At 53.1% G+C, this 17,375-nt stretch overlaps 6 protein-coding genes across 6 annotated transcripts; 4 read left to right on the top strand and 2 right to left on the bottom strand.

Annotated features, from left to right (window-relative positions):
- The first annotated feature begins 560 nt into the window (after positions 1-560).
- Positions 561-2,692, top strand: P170DRAFT_431481 (uncharacterized protein). Its single transcript, XM_024848045.1, has 2 exons — positions 561-1,251; positions 1,355-2,692. Exons 1-2 carry the CDS (start codon positions 848-850, stop codon positions 2,388-2,390), a joined length of 1,440 nt encoding a protein of 479 aa, XP_024708956.1. The 5' UTR covers positions 561-847; the 3' UTR covers positions 2,391-2,692.
- A 1,363-nt stretch (positions 2,693-4,055) lies between these two features.
- On the top strand, positions 4,056-6,142 carry P170DRAFT_451698 (MIP/aquaporin family protein). Its single transcript, XM_024851210.1, has 5 exons — positions 4,056-4,304; positions 4,340-4,468; positions 4,518-5,034; positions 5,097-5,626; positions 5,685-6,142. The coding sequence occupies exons 1-5, from the start codon at positions 4,168-4,170 to the stop codon at positions 5,995-5,997; spliced, it is 1,626 nt and encodes a 541-aa protein (XP_024708955.1). The 5' UTR covers positions 4,056-4,167; the 3' UTR covers positions 5,998-6,142.
- A 1,527-nt stretch (positions 6,143-7,669) lies between these two features.
- P170DRAFT_420484 (uncharacterized protein) lies at positions 7,670-9,889 on the top strand (the record flags this gene model as incomplete). Its single annotated transcript, XM_024847297.1, has 1 exon — positions 7,670-9,889. The coding sequence occupies one exon, from the start codon at positions 7,670-7,672 to the stop codon at positions 9,887-9,889; it is 2,220 nt and encodes a 739-aa protein (XP_024708954.1).
- Positions 9,890-10,182: 293 nt separating this feature from the next.
- P170DRAFT_460042 (phosphatase family protein) lies at positions 10,183-13,886 on the bottom strand. The gene is made up of 2 exons (XM_024851905.1): positions 13,573-13,886; positions 10,183-13,513 (listed from the first exon to the last, which is right to left on the bottom strand). Exon 2 carries the CDS (start codon positions 13,464-13,466, stop codon positions 10,368-10,370), a length of 3,099 nt encoding a protein of 1,032 aa, XP_024708953.1. The 5' UTR covers positions 13,467-13,513; positions 13,573-13,886; the 3' UTR covers positions 10,183-10,367.
- A 99-nt stretch (positions 13,887-13,985) lies between these two features.
- Positions 13,986-15,409, top strand: P170DRAFT_431478 (Dcp1 family protein). Its single transcript, XM_024848044.1, has one exon. It carries the CDS (start codon positions 14,153-14,155, stop codon positions 15,167-15,169), a length of 1,017 nt encoding a protein of 338 aa, XP_024708952.1. The 5' UTR covers positions 13,986-14,152; the 3' UTR covers positions 15,170-15,409.
- Positions 15,299-16,852, bottom strand: P170DRAFT_1451 (bifunctional triacylglycerol lipase/ester hydrolase). Its single transcript, XM_024842494.1, has 4 exons — positions 16,169-16,852; positions 15,911-16,095; positions 15,562-15,794; positions 15,299-15,489 (listed from the first exon to the last, which is right to left on the bottom strand). The coding sequence occupies exons 1-4, from the start codon at positions 16,808-16,810 to the stop codon at positions 15,428-15,430; spliced, it is 1,122 nt and encodes a 373-aa protein (XP_024708951.1). The 5' UTR covers positions 16,811-16,852; the 3' UTR covers positions 15,299-15,427.
- Between the last annotated feature and the right edge of the window lie 523 nt (positions 16,853-17,375).

Raw genomic sequence — 17,375 nt, 5'->3', positions numbered from 1 at the left:
TGCAGACCATTCCTGATCGGGGCATCAATGGACTCATCGTCAATACAACCAGTGCGCGTTCTTATTGAAATAGCACTGGTGATGCTGCTGCTTCACCAACCCCGGGGCGCCTCTCTCATCTGCCGGAGAAACATGATCTCAATTGACCGGGAACACGCCGATTGCGGGTTGATCGGGGGACTCGAGAATGGGACTAGACACTGGTCCCTCCTCGCTGGTGGTTTCTGGTCGGAAGAGATGGGCTGCCTGTGTGCCTGTCTGCCTGTGTGCCTGCGTCCTCAGGCCGACCCCCGAGGACCGCGCACGTCGCGTGACCGGCTCGATCGGGAAGTATATCCCTGGATGGTTATGAACTTATGTCGTATAGATCGAACAAGAAAACCAAATCCACGCGGGAATGAAGCTGACCGGCCGACGGATGGGACCCGGATTTCCGAGCGAGGCGAGTAGGCCGGGAAACTGCAGAAACTGAGGCATTGTGTTGGACCAGCTGAACAGGGCCCGTTGCACATGGCGTCATGCATTATTGGACGGGAGACTCGCATTGGATCTCTTTCCCTCCTTCCTTCGCTCTCTCTCTCCCTTCCTCACTCTCTCTTCCTCCCACACACACACCTACACCCCTTCAACTCACCTCGTCTCTTCCCTTCTCCCACACCCTCCCTGGCCCCGGTCTTCCTCTCGTCGCGCCCTCTCTTCGCCCCTGACTGGAATACTACCCCACCCCTCCATGATCGCGTGCCCCGCCTCCCTTACGATCCGATCCCTCTAACTACTACTTGGTTAGGCCCTGGCTAGCTGACCCTAGTAGTCCTTAGCATGGTTGATTCTCCTCCCTTCGGTTGCCATGTCCCGACCTGCGACGTCTGCCCTCCAGATTCCTTCTGCTAGCACCAAAGGCGAGAATCCCATGAGTCTCCGCCAGCGTGGTCCGACCCGCTCGGCCACTTTCGCCGAGGGTTCGTCCAGTCTGCGGAACGAACGACGGAACTCGACCTTGTCTGACTCTGTATCCGAAGCCCGAAATTCAATTCGCTCTTCGACCGACGATCTGTTTTTCCCCCGCGCCGCAAAGCAGGCCGAGGTCGACCTTCCCAACGAGGAGTCGCATTGGCATTCCGCGCCCCTGGGCCTGGCCCTTTTGCCGGCCATCGCCGGGGTCTTTTTCCAGAATGGAAGCGCCGTCGTCACGGACGTCACTCTGCTGGTCCTCGCCGCCATCTTTCTCAATTGGTCGGTGCGGCTACCATGGTACGATCTACTCCCTCGTCTAGCTTCGTCCGTTTGGAGTGTCGCTTTGGATACCACTCGATTTCGGTGGATACTGTTCATCACCTTCTGATCGCGCCTCTAGGGACTGGTATCGCTCCGCGCAGGCTGTCCGACAGCCCGACCGATATTACGACGCTTCGGAGATCTCGCCCGTGTTAGATCCAGACGAGGCTCAATCAACGCCCAACCCCCAAAACAATTCTACCACGACCGACCCAAAAAGCCACCCGCGTTCTTCAGATGCGGCGGGTGCAGCCTGTAGAGAACTGCAAGTCCACGAGCTTGCCGCCCTCGTGTCCTGCTTCGTGTTTCCCATGATCGGCACCTGGCTATTGCACACAATTCGATCTAAACTATCGCGACCGTCCGAAGGACTGGTGTCTAATTACAATCTCACCATCTTTCTTTTGGCCGCCGAAATCCGACCGTTTTCTCACCTTCTGAAAATGGTACAGGCAAGAACGCTTCATCTTCAACGCATTGTCGCGCTGTCGACGGAGGAAGAAGATGCCAAGGTCGATATAAGCAAGATCATTGATATCACGAAGCGCCTTGAAGAGCTCGAAGCCCATGTTTCCGAGGCTGCGGCAGAGCGTCTTGCCTCCGAATCCTCCACTCAATCGCAGGAAAATACCCAGTCGGTCGTTTCTCAGGCGACCGGAGAGCTGCGGAAAGGGTTCCAGCCGGAGGTCGATGCTCTGACTCGTGCCGTTCGGCGATACGAGAAGCGCACGGCGACAACGAATTTTCAAACGGAATCGCGGTTTCAGGCATTGCAGAATCAGGTCAATCAAGCCATCTCTCTCGCCGCCGCCGCCAATCGCACGGATCGCCAACGTCGCGTTGGATTCATTCCCATGCTATTTGACTGGATGTATGCGGCTGCTTTAATCCCCATTCAGCTTTTTATGTCGTTGACTGCCTTACCCTGGCAAGGTGCGAGGTGGTGTTTGCGAACTTGTCAAGCTCTCCTGATGTCACGGCCTTCGGAGCGGCCTGTCAAGGGAAAGACGCCGCAAGATCGGAAGTCGCGATCACCTCGGCAAACGAGACGACTGATTCCGGCCGATCAGTCGGGATCCAAAGGGCTGAAGTCCATTCGAGAGAACAAATTTTGATTTTCTCGCCCTGGTCCCCCATCTCTAGAATTCGACAAACCAAGATCTCACTGTAAATCGGCTAGAGTTCCCCATGTAATAAGCCACCGTTCGCATTTGTTTATTGTCTTTACTTGCGGTCCTTCCACCGAATGTGGATAAGGGCTTTGCTTGCCCGAGTCTTTCGGATGGTCTGGCGTTGACTCAAAATCAAGGGCTTGGTGGGTTTATGTTTGAAAATGCCGGGGCAATCTTTATGTGTATTATAGTAGTCAGCATGCACAGAAATTCGACCTTGGTTCTGGCCGAGGAGTTCATCATCTTTCTCATTCTCATTCTGTCTACCTTGTCGCGCTGTCATTGACTCCACTCGAAGGGTGGCTGACCTATTGGCGCAACCTCATGCCAGGGTCCGTCAGTGGACCGGCGCTAAAAGAACCGCCAGGAACTGCTTTGAGACGCCAAGTGCAGGTCCAAGCCGTGTCTTTTGCATTCCATTGAATTGCCTCTGGATTCCCGTCTCAAATGCGTGCATGTGAGCCTAGAGGAGTAGAAGCAAATCCAGTGATTCCAGAGGTAAGGCCGCACAGTCTATGCTATAGTCTGTCTGCAATCCACAGCAGTGGTCGCTATCGATTCCAAAGGATGGTCAATCAACATAACGTGATGGTGATGTCATAGCCGTCATCTTTAAGGAGACCTCTTCTGTCAGAACAGTGGGGAGAAGGGTTGAGTCAAGCATTGCGTACACCGAGATGGGGTTCAAGGCAATATCCCTGGATAAGTAGGCACGATTGCAGGAGTGATAATCGGTGGATGCCATGTCGGGTTGAGTTCCGGGCCGTGTCTATCATCGATCATATTGGCGGCTTGGGCAGCCGCATATGTATCTCATGCTTCCGGCAGTCGAGCCCGTGTGCGCATGACCTCATTGAGAACCCTCGAATCCGATTTGCGGGACTCAAGAGAGCCAAAGTCAATGGCGATGTGGAACCGTCGGGAGAATTTCGATCGATGGCGAGAGGACGTTGACGGACGAGACGGTCATTGGCAGGAAGGCCATCCGCTTGCCAAATCCGTGCCGGTGAGGTGCCGTTGCCTGAGGCCATCCAGCCCTCCTCCGTCTTTCTCGTCTGCCCTTCTTCGTCCTTCTTCCTTCGCGCTCCCTGTTCTTTGTCTCGGGACAACGAAGCCGTCGTCCCCGCTGATGGACATCCGAATGTGGAGGTCTAGACAGAAAGATCGTCACGTCTAGGCCGGAATGGTTCATAATGCGATGGGACTCGTCCATCTAGCGCCATCATATCATACTCCTAATCGCATACCCCTACGGAGTATTTCCTAGCTACACAGCCTCCGTCATTGGTGGGCTCTTCCAACTGCGAATGTCGCCACGATCCCCATATCTCCTACACTAGTCTCGCTGAGTGGCCCTGTCAAAAGATTTTTTTTTCTCGCGCGCGCGCAGAACTTCGCAATGACATCACTTCAGCGTGGTTCGTTCGAACCATGGAAAACCTGGTCGCCATACGGCTGGAATTGGACCGCAGTTGACAGAATGGAGTGATCTATGGATGTCGCAACCAAGGGCCGCGTTTCAACCTCCTGCTCGAAAGAGTAGTTTGTCTCCACGCAGAAGACTGGCGGGTCCGTTGAGGGTCATCCTTATCTGAGCTTATAAAAGTCTGAAGCCTCTGGGAGGTCTGCGGATCGCCAGCATGCCTTTCTTTTTCCTTGCGTCTTTCAATCCTCTTAATTAGAAACGTCCCTTGCTAAGGGAGTTGGTGAGTCCACCATCATGTCGGGAGAACAAGACCTTGGAGACAGTCGTCCTCCTGGAGCGGAGGACTTGCCCCCAATTGATGAAGAACCCGGGTACTTCCAATCAAGACCCTACAAAGAACAACCTAGTACTCGGTCAGAGCAACAACAACCGTCTTCTCAACCGCATCAAATGTCGCAACGACAAGAGCAGCCGCAGGATCAGTCAAACAACCCGCGAGACATATTTCTGCGGCATCCGACCGAACAAGCCAGCGTGCATTCTATGAGCAAACATCAGCAACTTTCCCGGAATCTGAAATCCAAGATGGGCGCCCGTCAGCCGTCTCAGGCGACCCAAGCGACGGACAAGTCTAAATTTCATAGCCTAGCCGGTTCCCAAGAAGGAAACCCGAATGACGTCTATGTCCACCCCGAATACCGCGAGATGAACCCTGATTACATGAAGAATCACGAGGCGCCAATATGGGGCTTAGCTAAACCACTTCCTCGCGTTGTTCGACCGGGTATGCGTCGTGATCCCACCAGGGATGACACGATGGCCTACCAGACAGAGACGAAAGGGGAATCGGAGCCTATTCCTGAGATGAAGATGACATCCAGTCGGAATAATGACCAGAAAGAAGGTCCTACTACGCCCGCTACACCCGCTACACCTGCCCAGAGAATCTCAAGCCGTGGTACCTATCCCGGCAGTACTCAAAACGATACCCCCGTCGAGCAAGGAATTATGAGTCCCGATTCTAGTGATCGGGTCAGCCGCCCGGTTGAAAGTGAGCTTGTAGGGCAATGGGACCAACCACAACCAGACGATCATGAACATGTGAACACATGGGCCTTGGTCCGGCATTGGCTTCGGGAGCCGCTCGCCGAGTATCTGGGGGTAAATTTCCTCATACCGACCTGGAGTACGCATGATCACTTTGCTAACTTGTTTTCACACAGACCACAGTAACTATGCTGATCGGCTTGTGCGCCACCCTTGCGATCGGCACCGGCGGTTCTCAGGCTGGGGATCGCCTCGCGCTGTACTGGGCTTGGGGACTTGCTGTCATGGTGGGCATCTATATATCCGGTGGTGTCAGTGGTGGACATTTGAACCCGGCCATTTCCATTGCCCTTTGGGTGTTCCGCGGCTTTCCCGGCCGCCTCTGCAGCTACTATGTCATTGCGCAAATTCTCGGGGCCCTCACGGCCGGGGGGCTGGCATATTGCATTTACCGTGACTCGATCCTCGCATTAGCCCCCACGACTCCCATGGGGGCAACTGGAATAGGCTTCTACACTGAGCCTTTGTCCTACGTTCGGAACGTGACGGCATTTTTCAACGAGTTTGTTTCGGCCGCCATTCTGATCTGTACCATATTTGCCATGGGTGACGGTGGTAACGCGCCGCCCGGAGCGGGTATGCATTCCTTTATTATCGGGCTGCTCATCCTCGTGCTGTGCGTTGGATTTGGTTTTAACACTGGAGGGTAAGGCCGGCATCCCATTATCTACCGCTCATCCGTCTTTTGCTGACGTGACGATCAGGGTTTTCAATCCCGCTAGGGACCTAGGGCCTAGGCTTGTTGCTTTGATGGCCGGCTATGGCGGAAGTACGTTCACCGAGCGCGATGGCTGGTGGTTCTGGGGAGCTTGGCTGGCAACCACCACTGGTGCCCTCGCCGGTGCAGCTGTATACGACGTCTTTGTTTTCATAGGCGGGGAATCGCCCGTCAATTACCCTCCCGCTCGACGCAAGAGAGCTTTTCTTAAAAGGGCGCTCAAATGGAGGAAACGACTCGGGCTGCGCAGGAAAAGAATTCCTCAGCTTGAAGAAGGACTCAAGGATCTGGAAGCTTGAAGGATGAACCAGGCCCTTCCAGGACGACTCAGAAGCCAGTCGGACCTGTTCTCTCGATGGTATAGGGATCTTGTGATTCCTACAACGGAGATCGAATGCGGATATCGTCCGTACACGAAGTGATGAAATCAACGCATTATGATTGAAGATGGCAAAAGTTTTGCATACAGCCTATTTAACCGGATTGTGCTGGATTTCTTTTTATTTGTCTTCTCTAATGTACAGTGTTCCATGTAATTATAGCGCATCAATTGACTTTTCATAACTCGACGTACATCTATCAGGTGATCTGGGGTTGCGTTAATTCGGGACGACCAACCTTCGTCGGACTTCATCTTTCTTTCCTCCTCCACAAGCAAGACAAATCACTACCTTTCGGCACACTCAAAGAAAAGCGACAGAATGAGCGCGTATTTGGTTCCCATCAGGCGCGGAGCCTTTCTCAACTGTCTCCTGTTCACGTTTTATCCAAGGATACCAAATTCCTCTGCCCAACTGCACATTCATGCTGGAACTACGCCATCCAATTAATCGACACCACACGAATGCAAACTAATCAAGCGTACAGTGACATCGGTCATTCTTCGCTCTTGCCTTTCGTCTTTCCTCCAAGCGTCCTGGACGATCAAATGGAATAGGGGCTCATAAGGCAATTGTATAGACCTCTTGATCTGCGAAAAATCACATAATACAGCAGTGTTGGCCTCATAAAAAACATTTGACGATAAATCACGGGTTCTGCTTCTTTCTACCATCAAACAAGCAGATAGGCGGCACTTTTACAGATTCGACCCGTTTGGAGTTATGTTGCAGCTGTCCAGTCAGATACCTACACAAACCGGGCGCGACCTAAGATGCCAAAGGTCACAGGGTCAATAGAGCTGCCGCGGGAAATGGTCCAATATACTTTGGACCGAGATCTTGTGTCTGGTCCTCAAAGGTTTTTCCTCCTTTTTATCCTTTTCCCCTTTTTTTTTTCTTTTTTTTTTTCTTTTTTTTTTTTTTTTTTTTTTTGTTCTCTTGGGGTTTGCCTTGTCCGGGGATTTTGTCCCATTTAAACCTGTTTCATTGAGGAAGTACTAGACAAAGCACTGATTTCTCATGCCGGACTTCATTCACTCCAAAAATTTTCAGATATTGTGACCCTTTCTATTGGATAGTTTCAATAATGAGTGTGGTGGAAACAAAGAAGCATACCAGATATGCCCATCATGGTTGGTCCCGTTTTTGTCTCGACAAGCAAAGTAAAGCAAATTCTAACCTCAACAAAGATGATACAGAATGTTTCATGCAAGTCATGAACATTGTGAAGTTGGCATACACTAGGTTTCAGATTAAACATTCAGTATGCTTGCCTATAGTCAACCCTGTCAGTGAATGGCATCCTTTGTGCCTAGAATAGTATGCCGGCAACTGTTGATTGTCTACAACAGGCTCTTACGCATCTGTTGAACTGACAATGACTACAGTCGGGCACGAAATAAATAGAGGGACATATCACCTTCGTCATTCATGTTTCTTCCTTGCGAAACTACCGGATAATCGACGACATTTGGCTTCCTTTCAGCCGGGGTAAAGCATCCTGTTTTTCAGTTTCTTTTCGACTAACTCCCTCCTTGTCAAGTCGCCTATTTTCAGCCTTGCACGTAAGCGTTGAGTTATCTAAATCAAAATGGCTCGCCGACGGTCCACCAAGCCAAAGGCGGTCATAGTCAGGGAGCGCCAGTTCTGGTCCTGGGCCAAGGTCAGACTCCCAAGAGATGTAAGAGATGGTGTGATCACGCATCTGATGGACCAGCTCTATGCTGAGGGTCTCTTCAACCTGGATATGAGAATAGCTCGCAACCAGGCCCAGATGGATGAGGCTCTTGCAAGACACATCGAGCAGATGCCTCCTGATTTCCGTGACTTACATGGACTTCATGGGGCTGAAATGAGACGTCGGGTCCGACTGTTGGTTACAGCTAAGAGAAGACCTTATTTGGCCGCTAAGAAAGGAGGCCCCCAGAGAGGAGGCGCTGCGCAGAGAGGTCGTGCCAGTGTGAGGGGAGCGCGTCGTACTGCGCAACAACAACAGCAGCAGCAACAGCAGGAGGAGGAGGTCGTGGCGGAGGCCCAGCAACAGCAGGACGAACAGATGGATGAGGCACCGCAGGAGGCCACTCAACGCAGGAGTTCGCTTCCATGGTCAGACTCGTCGGAAGAAAGGATGCGATTGGCAAGAGAACAGTGCGAAACACCGACGTTCGTATCACCAACCCTGAGTTCATCGAGCCCTGAAGAAGAGACTCAACAGATGGACGTAGATGCAGCTGCAACGCAAACGCCGCACAGAGGCTCCGAGGAGATCCAGTTGTTTTCGCCGAATTACGAAACGCCCAGGTCTCCAATCGAGAGTACCGGCTCGCAGGATGCGCCCTCCCCCATACAGGAACCGACCAGGTCCCCCTTCTTCCCGGATGAGACCCCATACACGCAGCCGGAAACCCTGAGTGACGACATACAGGCGGCTATAGATGCAGGGCGAATTCGTTCGCCATTTGAGCCGGACCCTTCGCGATCGCCGGGACCGGAGCCGGAAACGCCTCCTCGGCAGGAGGATGAGCAATCTGTGGTGTCAACGGAGCCGTACTCTAGTCAAGAAGATGCGATACGGAAAGACTTCCACCCCGATGAGGATTATGATGGTGCATCCGACGAACCGTCAGTAGAGGCTCCAGAGGCTATGGACGCTCCAGGGGCTAGTCAGGTTGAGATTGCAGAAACCCAACCCCCTCATGAAGAAAGTCTTCCTGAAGGACACTCTGGCGAACCGTCAGTGGAGGCTCCAGCGGCTAGCCAAATCGAGATTGCAGAAACCCCTCGTGAAGAAGGTATTCCTGAAGAACACTCTGACGAACTGTCAGTGGAGGCTCCAGAACCTATGGACGCTCCAGGGATCAGCCAGGTTGAGATTGCGGAAACCCCTCGTGAAGAAGGTCTTCCTGCAGAACACTCTGAAGAGCATCCCGAAGAAGAGCAATCCCAGAAAGAAAAACCCCAGGAGCACCCTGACGACCTTGAGGATTACACCTCCGACGATTATAAAGAGGAGATGCTCAAAACAGTGCAAAAGCACATTTCAGACAGAAAGCAACGACAAATGGAAGAGATACAACGTATACAGCGACAACTTGAAGAGAGAAGACGTGAAGCAGTACGGCGTATCCAAGAACCTCCTTCGCCCCCTTCCGCGAGTCAAAGTGCCGTCTGGGAATCTTCTCCCGAACAGCTCAGCCAAGAGCAATTCAGCGGGTTTCGCGACGACGACGATGACCTGCCGAGCATGTCGTCCACCGAGAAAGCCACTTCCTCCGAAGAAGGATCCCGGGGCGAAGAAGAAGAAGAAGAAGAAGAAGAAGAAGAAGAAGAAGAAGAAGAAGAACAAGAAGAAGAGCAAGAAGAAGAAGCCCAGGAAGCATCTCTGCCCGAACAATCCCCCGCCACCACCGCCACCAGCGCTCCTCCGGTCCGCAGCTCGGTCAACGTCCTCCAAGACGGTCCCGTCTACGTGTACAGCTCGCAGGCCAGCCCCCCTAGCCAGCTGGTCGCGTTCAACATTCACCAGGTCTCTACCCAGGTGCCTAACCCCCCTACCGATGGCCGCATCTACCGCAATGATATCAGCTTCGAGCTATTCCAGGAGCTGCTGCGTCCGCTGAACTACGACCCCGACCGCCATGATATCTACTACTTGAACTCCACGATGCGGGGACGGGAACCGGTGGTCATCAACTCGTCCAATGGTCTCTTCGGCGGGATGCTGCTGATGCAGATTCGCTACATGGCGATCGAGTTCTACATGAGGGAGACCGTAGACGCAGAAAGGGAAGGGGTAATGATGCAAATATGATTGATGTCGGTGTTTGGATTGTGCAATGTTCTGATGGGAGGAAGCTGGGGTTGCTTACGTGTGACCCAATTGGTACAGTTGAATAGAAGCTATGCTGTTGCCTGCTTTTAGGGCTTGGTTTTGCATTTGAGAGTTGTTTCTCGTTGGGGTCTGCTGGTTGGCGTGTGAGGGTTCTATTTGTATTTTCTAGAGTATTGCGTGTGTATGTTTGATGATATCCTTTTGGAATTGATTTCGTGTTACTATTTCTTCTAGCCATAGAACCCATTGCCTTGTGCTCATCTGCACGAAAAGGTGTGTATACTGACATTGTTACAATATATAAATATATGAGTATAACCAAATCCCACCGAGAACGAAATACAATACATAATATACAGAAAGTCCCAAGTCTATCAAAACAACCCCAAAAAGTTCGCGGTCGTCGACTCTCTTCAAAGAGTCTAAAGAACGCGGACGCATGTACACATGAATGTCTCTATGGAACTCCTCCAGAGGGTCCCTTGTTATCCACCCCCATGGCTTTTAAGAACGGCTCGACGATGCTTCGTTTGCGATCTTCTAGTGCTCTGCGTTCTTTGTCTTTCGTTGGGATGGGGATATCGGAAGAAATGAGAAGCGAGGAGAAGATCCCCGAAAGCACGGTTTCCACGGTTTGGCGGCGGAGGGCAAGAGGGTTGATCGTGGGCTCAGCAACACTGGATGAGGTGAACGTACGGGTCCTCCGACGGAGACTACCGCCTGAGATGAAAGATCCGGCGGACGGTGATGTTGGGGTGGAAGGTTGCGTGGTGTTGTCGGATGCTTTGGTGTTGGACTTCGCTTCTTCCTCGGAAGGTTTGTTTGACGAGCCCCGAGAAGGTATCGATGTTGCCGGTGCCACTTCATTGGCAACGCGAGCGAGCATAAACGTCACAAAGGTAAATGAGACACTGTGGGCGGGTGAATATGCCAGGCTTTCTAGGACCCAGGCCTGGGATTCCTCCCAAGTTAACGGCGAGGCTTTGGCCTTCTCCCGCGTGAGAATCTGTTGGTCCAGGTCTTGCCAGACCGAGGCTGTAACGATGCCATCTTGCAAGGAACCCAAGAACACTATCAGAGTCTCGCTCAATATCTCCAGGCGGTGGAGCGAGGACACCTCCGGTGCGAACAGATCATTGAATGACTGGCTGGTGTCTAATGCCTCTCGGGCAGATGCGAGAAGAGGCATCCGCTCATCCTTGTCCTTCAGGGTCCAAGTCTCCGGTGCGAAGGGCCAACCAGCCCCGTGGGGCTCTCTGAGCCATGGAGGTGTATCATCATCGGAGTCATCCCTCGTCATGCTCCACTCTGCGGCGGCACGCTCTGTCAACTCTGATATCGCCTCAGTCAGCCGAAAGAGCTCCCGAGGGGCGGAGAGAGGAACGTCCTTGTTCTGCTTGCCACGTTCCGCAGCTGAGATTCCCACAGGTGACATAGTACGCGCTCCCGCCTCTGGCATCAGGGTGAGGTCCTCCAGGCTGCGGCCGAAGCAAGTGGGAAGCCATTTCCCATAGGCCGAGATGAAATGGTCACGGCCACTGACGACCCGGAGTACCAGAATCTCTTCGAGTTGTGTTTTTCCATCGTTCAAGGCGCGTGCCAGCTCGATGTCGCGAACATAGGCGGTAAGCTCCACGTTGGCAAGCTCTCCTGGGTGCAAGACACACTCCTGTGCCGCCGCGACATACTTCCCTTCTTCGGAATCATCCCGGTGCGGCATTTCGACCTGGTATTCAAGCCACGACACCATCCATCCGTCAGCCCCTTCTGGCTTTTCAAGAGTAAAGGTTGCAGGAACGCCACTGGTGTTGGCAACCGTCATAGATCGCCTGACCGGCACGTCGAAAGGGATGTCACCAAAGTTGACTGCGTTGGGATCCCCGTCGGAGTCATCCTTGCTTGCATAGACCCCGTGTCTATCCACAACAACTGTCAGGCCCGGTCTAGATTCATTCTCGGCTCGGTCTAATTCGCGGACCACCTCTTGATGTACCTTCGCCTTCAGGTGGGGAATAACCGACTCAAAACTCAAGGTGAACCCAGCAGCCAGGGGCTTGTGGTCAGACGAAAGAATCTTTTGATGGGATGCGTAATACTCCAGTCGCAGAGGATCCTCAGAATCCGACTGTGACTGAAACGATGCGCCGTCGCTGGTCTGGTCATTAGTTGGGTCATATTCCTCGGCATCATCAGCCCCATCAACGTCGGGGTCATAGTCAAATAAAACATTGTCATCGGCAGCCGCTTTATCGAGACCTCGAGCTTTCATCTCATCGTCCCGTTTTCTTGAATCAGCGGTCTCGGCGACCAATCTTTCATACCTCTCCCTATCCTGGCGCGACCGGTAGAGAATGCGGTCACACCAACTGGGACCTCGTTGCTTTTCGCTCGAATCAAATCTGGCGACACTCCCGACATCATACTTATATGTTGGCAGGAAGGAGATGTCTCCCTCACGCCATCCATCATGGAAGGCCTTGTATTTGGCCTGTTGCAAGCGAAGTTGATCATGGGGCAGGAGAGAGGAGATGGTAGTTTGGAGAGACGCAGGGTCAGAATGAGGGTCCGTATCGTCATCGGAGTCCACCGAGGATGTATTTGACCGTTGCTCCTTGGTATTTTCGTCTTCTGCGTGTCTGGCAAGCACCTGGCGCACATCATCGCCAGGAATATCCTCGAGTCGATAGTTGAGATCGCCGAACCAGAACGCAAAGTCTTCTTTGCCGATGCTTTCCGTTGGCTCATCCCGGAGCGTGAGGTCCGAATCAATCGCATCAAACTTTGCGCGCCCAACAATCTGAGACGCATCCCAGTTCCGTCGGTCCAAGCTGCCCTTGTCCGATCCGGCCGCAAGATGGCAGTTGACGAACACTAGGCCCGTTGTTTCTCCCAGCAACAGGCGTGCCGCCACGCCACCTTTATTGCCCATATATCCCAACAACCCCGTGCCCACATTTGCGCAGCTAACCGACGACACACTATCGACAACAGATGGGGAGGCGTATATCAACAATAGTAACCCAACCAGCTGGGTCTCTGCCACCAGCTGATAGCCCGATGGAAGAGCCTTCTGCACCGCTGCTTTCCATTTACTGGCCGGTGCCGGGTCGACGTAGGGCCGCAATGCTTCCGCGGGTGAAGACACATCGACGATTTCCTGCAGCCCTAGTGCATAAAGTCCGACTTCATTGGGCTCAGTCTCGGAAGGCGAGGTCGCCTTGTCGGTAGCATCGTCGCCGTTTCCTTCCGACTCTGGTTCCTTATCTGAGACCCGTATTTCGGAGAACTCTTCGCTTATCCCTTTACGGTCTGCGAACCAATTGCCAACATCCTGTTCGGTGCCGGGGAGGGCCGCCACATTCCACGATCCCACTTTGATACGAATCGAACGCTGGCGAGTATATTCCGATCTCCTCGCTTTAACGGCTCGGGGGAGGGACGACGGGTCGAGGGGGGCATCCGGAGAGGGTTCGCGATTGTCGCTTTCACTTGGGAAGTCGCCTGGAGTTGCAGGGGGCTGAAACTGCGGCCCCGGGTGATCGGCGTTGGAGCTCATGTTGGAACGTGTATAAATTAGGCCAGCTGTATATATTCCATAAAATCCTGTCCGAGTATGATTGAGTTCGCTAGTCCTGGCTTGAGGCAGTTCGGGGCTCACCCACTGTCTAGCGCTAGAATGAGCAGTGTCGATGAAGGAAGCAAAGCGAGCTTCCAACGAGAGTAACCACGGTCAGAGTAATCACGGGAACGAGAGAAAAGAGACTGCGATCACTCAGGTGCCAGGTAACCGTCTAAGCATCACGCGCAGCGCTGGCGGGAAGTATAAAAAGAAGTAGATAAATGGAAGCCAATGAGGGCCGGCGTAGATGGCACCGAGTGATGACAAGGAGGACCCCACCGTGAAGTCCGACTCGACTGAACTAGGAGCGGTCGAGTCAGAATCTCGTGCACTGGACGGGGGGCTGCAACAACGAGGGGTGAGGGGGGTGGAGATGAGAAGAGAAGGAGGTTGAGGCTATTCCGAAGCTTCGACAAGGCGGGGGCTCCGACCGCTTCCCGGAATGGAGAGCTTTCATCACCTGAGAGGCCGCCCTCCTCTTCATCTTGCACTCTCTCACCTTCTCTCTCGCTCTTATTCTCTTATCCTCCAACACCCCCGCCAGTCCTTCTTTATTTCCCTTTCGCTGATTCTCACTCGCGTCCGTTCCTTCCTTCTCCATTCACTGGAGAACCACCTCCACAATGACGTCCCGAAAACCCCGACGACCGAACAACCAACACCGTCACAACAATCTGAACAGTGTCGCTCAGCCCTCCGACTACGATTCCGACTTCCAAACCTACATTTCCGATACCCAGCAGCTGCAACAAGAAGCGAACATGCCTGCTCCGCCGCTGCGCACCAACGAGGAGCTGAACCTCGCCGTCCTCCGCCGCCACAACCCCTCCGTGAACACGATCTTGTCGCTGGCACCTTACGCCGTCGTCTATATATTCAGTCCGACTACACGCCAGTGGGAGAAGAATGGTGTCGAAGGGACTTTGTTTGTCTGCCAGCTCACGCAGGGCAGTCTCGGCGAGGAGCGATACAGCGCCTTCGTCCTCAATCGGCGCGGGCTGAACAATTTCAACATCCAACTGACCGACGGCGAGAATGTCGAACTGACGGAGGAATATGTTATTCTAAAGGCGGACTATAATGCCGACACGGAGGTCACGAGTAATACCCATGTTCCCGGCGCCAATCCGCCAGGCAGCTCCAACGCCAATGGGCCCGGCAAGAGCCCCGAGGGCACCGACCTTCGGATCTACGGTCTCTGGATCTATTCCGAGCCTCCGCCGAACTCGACGGCCGAAACGCGCAGCATCAATGCCCAGATGATTCGCGAGTGTGCCGTCCATGCGGGCCACAGTTTGAATTTGGCGCGCGAGCGTCTGGAGGCGACGCGCCAGAACGGATTGCACGTCGCGGCCGCCACTGCCGCCGCCACGACCGCCGGGGCTCCGCTGGATGAAGAGCCGTCGAGCGTCCCGATGGGTCGTCAGATCTCGCTCAAGGATCTATTCGGGCAGCAGCGGGCACAAGATGACGGGTGGAGTGTCCGGGCGCACAGTCTGGGTCCCGACGAATGGCAGCAGCATCCGGGGACGGAGGCAGCGACGGCGCCACCCATGCAAGCACAACCGCAACCGCAGCCGGATGTACTGGGAGATCTGTTCAGGAGGGCTGGACTCGCTTACCAGAATCAAGCCCCTTGATCGAGGGTCGGTCGGGCTAGGCTTTGGGGGTCTTTTGTTTCTTTCCTTTCCAATGTGCATCTGCTACAGGCGTAATGTGATGACGTTAAGATACCCATGATCTCTACATATTGTTGACAGCATGGTGAATTGAAGCAGCAGTAACGATTGTGAATTACATACTGAAGGGAATCGTTCACTTGTGTCGATGATATATCAAGTATTAGTCTATGTAGGCGGTCAGTCTATAAACCCAAGGCGCACAAGTATCTCCGAATCTCAATCCCTGGCTATATCCATAATAATATCTGCGACTTTGCTCGCCATGAAATCGCTGTGTCCTTTGGCGTACATCACCAGCATTAGTACGACTTCGTTCCGACAAAAGAGAAGCGAAAGGAGGAAACACTCACTCAGACAAAACGCATGAGGCACTCCATCCTCACAAACAATCATCTTCGGCCCTCCCGGCACTTGGCCTCGGACTTCGATGATCTCGTCCCTCGTGCGCTCCGCGACCCAGTGGTCGTTGCGCCCGAAATAGAAAAACAATCGCGACGTGGGTTCTTGACTAGTCGAGATACCCCAGACATCGTCACTCCATTTATCCATGGTGATTGTTTGCATCTCGTCAGCCGCCATGTGCCTATGAAGAAGAGTTTCTGTTAGCCTTTCCCCATCTCTCTGTCTTTGTGTCCCAACTTCATCTCGTTGGAAATCGTTGGTAGTTCGGCAAGATTGCCATGAGAAGTAAGAACGTACAATGCCTGCTGCACCCCTCGCTTGCTCTTGAGGAATCCAGCCGTAGTATCCACCATCGTATCCGGTGCCGATGGCATGTAAATCCTAATCAATGACCGCAGAATAGAGGCAGGGACTAGAGCTGTAAGGATGCGAACGAAAATGCCAGCGACTAGGGCAAGTTGAGGAATGATTGAGAGCAGCTTCTGCTCCCCCAGCATGGGGTTTCATTAGTACGCGGTATAGTATGCATAACAGCAAAGAGAGTAAGAAACATACGGTCAACTTCTGCCCGGAAGGAGACTTCGCGATATCCACGATGGTTGGGAAGAGCATGGCTCCTCCAATGACATCGAAGTCGACTGGGAAATCACTTTTTGAGCCCTCGCGGTGCCGTCTTAGGACCTCCATGGCGATGTAAGCGCCTACGGAATGGCCGATGAGGATGACCTTGGGGCGGGTGGGTGGCGCCGTGTCGGATGGGGGTGATAGATGATCGATGCCATTTGTTCTGTCAACTGCGAAGTCGTGGATTTTGCTTTGGGCGAAGCGAATCTGCTCTTCCAGGTCATAGTAGTGTGGTTCGGACTCGGGCTTTTGTTCCTTCTGCTCTGGCTCGGGCAGCTCGAATCCGGCGAGACTGTGCCCGTAGATCTGGAATGATCGCTCCTTGTCCTGGCCTATGAATGATGATTTGGTCTTCTCCGATAAAAGGGAGAGAAATGTATGATAGTAGCCGATCAGCCCTGGATTTCCTGTGATGAAGTAGACGATCAGAGGGGCCTCCGACGGTTCAGATGGAGCGGTGGAGAACGCGTGGAGGAAGCTGTTGGGCGATATATGGGGTTTTTTGTCGGACGACATGTTGAGAGTAGGATATAGAATCAGGTGGCTCCTGATCACAGCCTGTGTGTCGAGCATTGGGTCTCCGCTGCAGGAGATTGGCGGTGTTGGAGGCCGAGGTTGGTGGTTGGAGCGGGAGTTGAAGTTCCGCGGTCCAGACTCACTACTCTCTCTAGGGCAAGCAAAGTCACGACGGGCCTCATACTGGTCTAAGTTCATACAGATCTACCAAAGTTCATGCCGGGTTCATGCCGGCATGCGTATAGAGTCGACGATGCCAGGTGTTGGGAATTTAAGCTGGAAAACAAACCAGTTCAGCCAATTCAATATCCTTATAATATACGCAAATATAGTTTGATCGTATTGCGTCTCATCCCACCCGACTCCATCCCGGTCAACCAGAGCTCCTCGAACCCCGGGGCGAATAATGGAAACAGAAAAAGAAAAGGAAAAAGCATAACAGGCCACTCATGAGCGAGATCCAGGCAAAGCCACGCCAATTATCATAGGTGGGAGGCATGCATCTCACAGGCCATATCCCTGATTCGGTCTGCAAACCCCCGTTTTCGCCGAACACTCAACAAAGAAAGAGATAAGATGAAGAACAAAAAGCAACAACAGAAGGCACATGAAAAACAAGAAG

Source organism: Aspergillus steynii, assembly GCF_002849105.1.
Source record: "Aspergillus steynii IBT 23096 chromosome Unknown P170scaffold_1, whole genome shotgun sequence".
NCBI classification, from domain to species: Eukaryota; Fungi; Ascomycota; class Eurotiomycetes; order Eurotiales; family Aspergillaceae; genus Aspergillus; species Aspergillus steynii.
The sequence above is the reverse complement of the archived record's forward strand: the minus strand, read 5'-3'. Positions and strand labels throughout refer to the sequence as shown.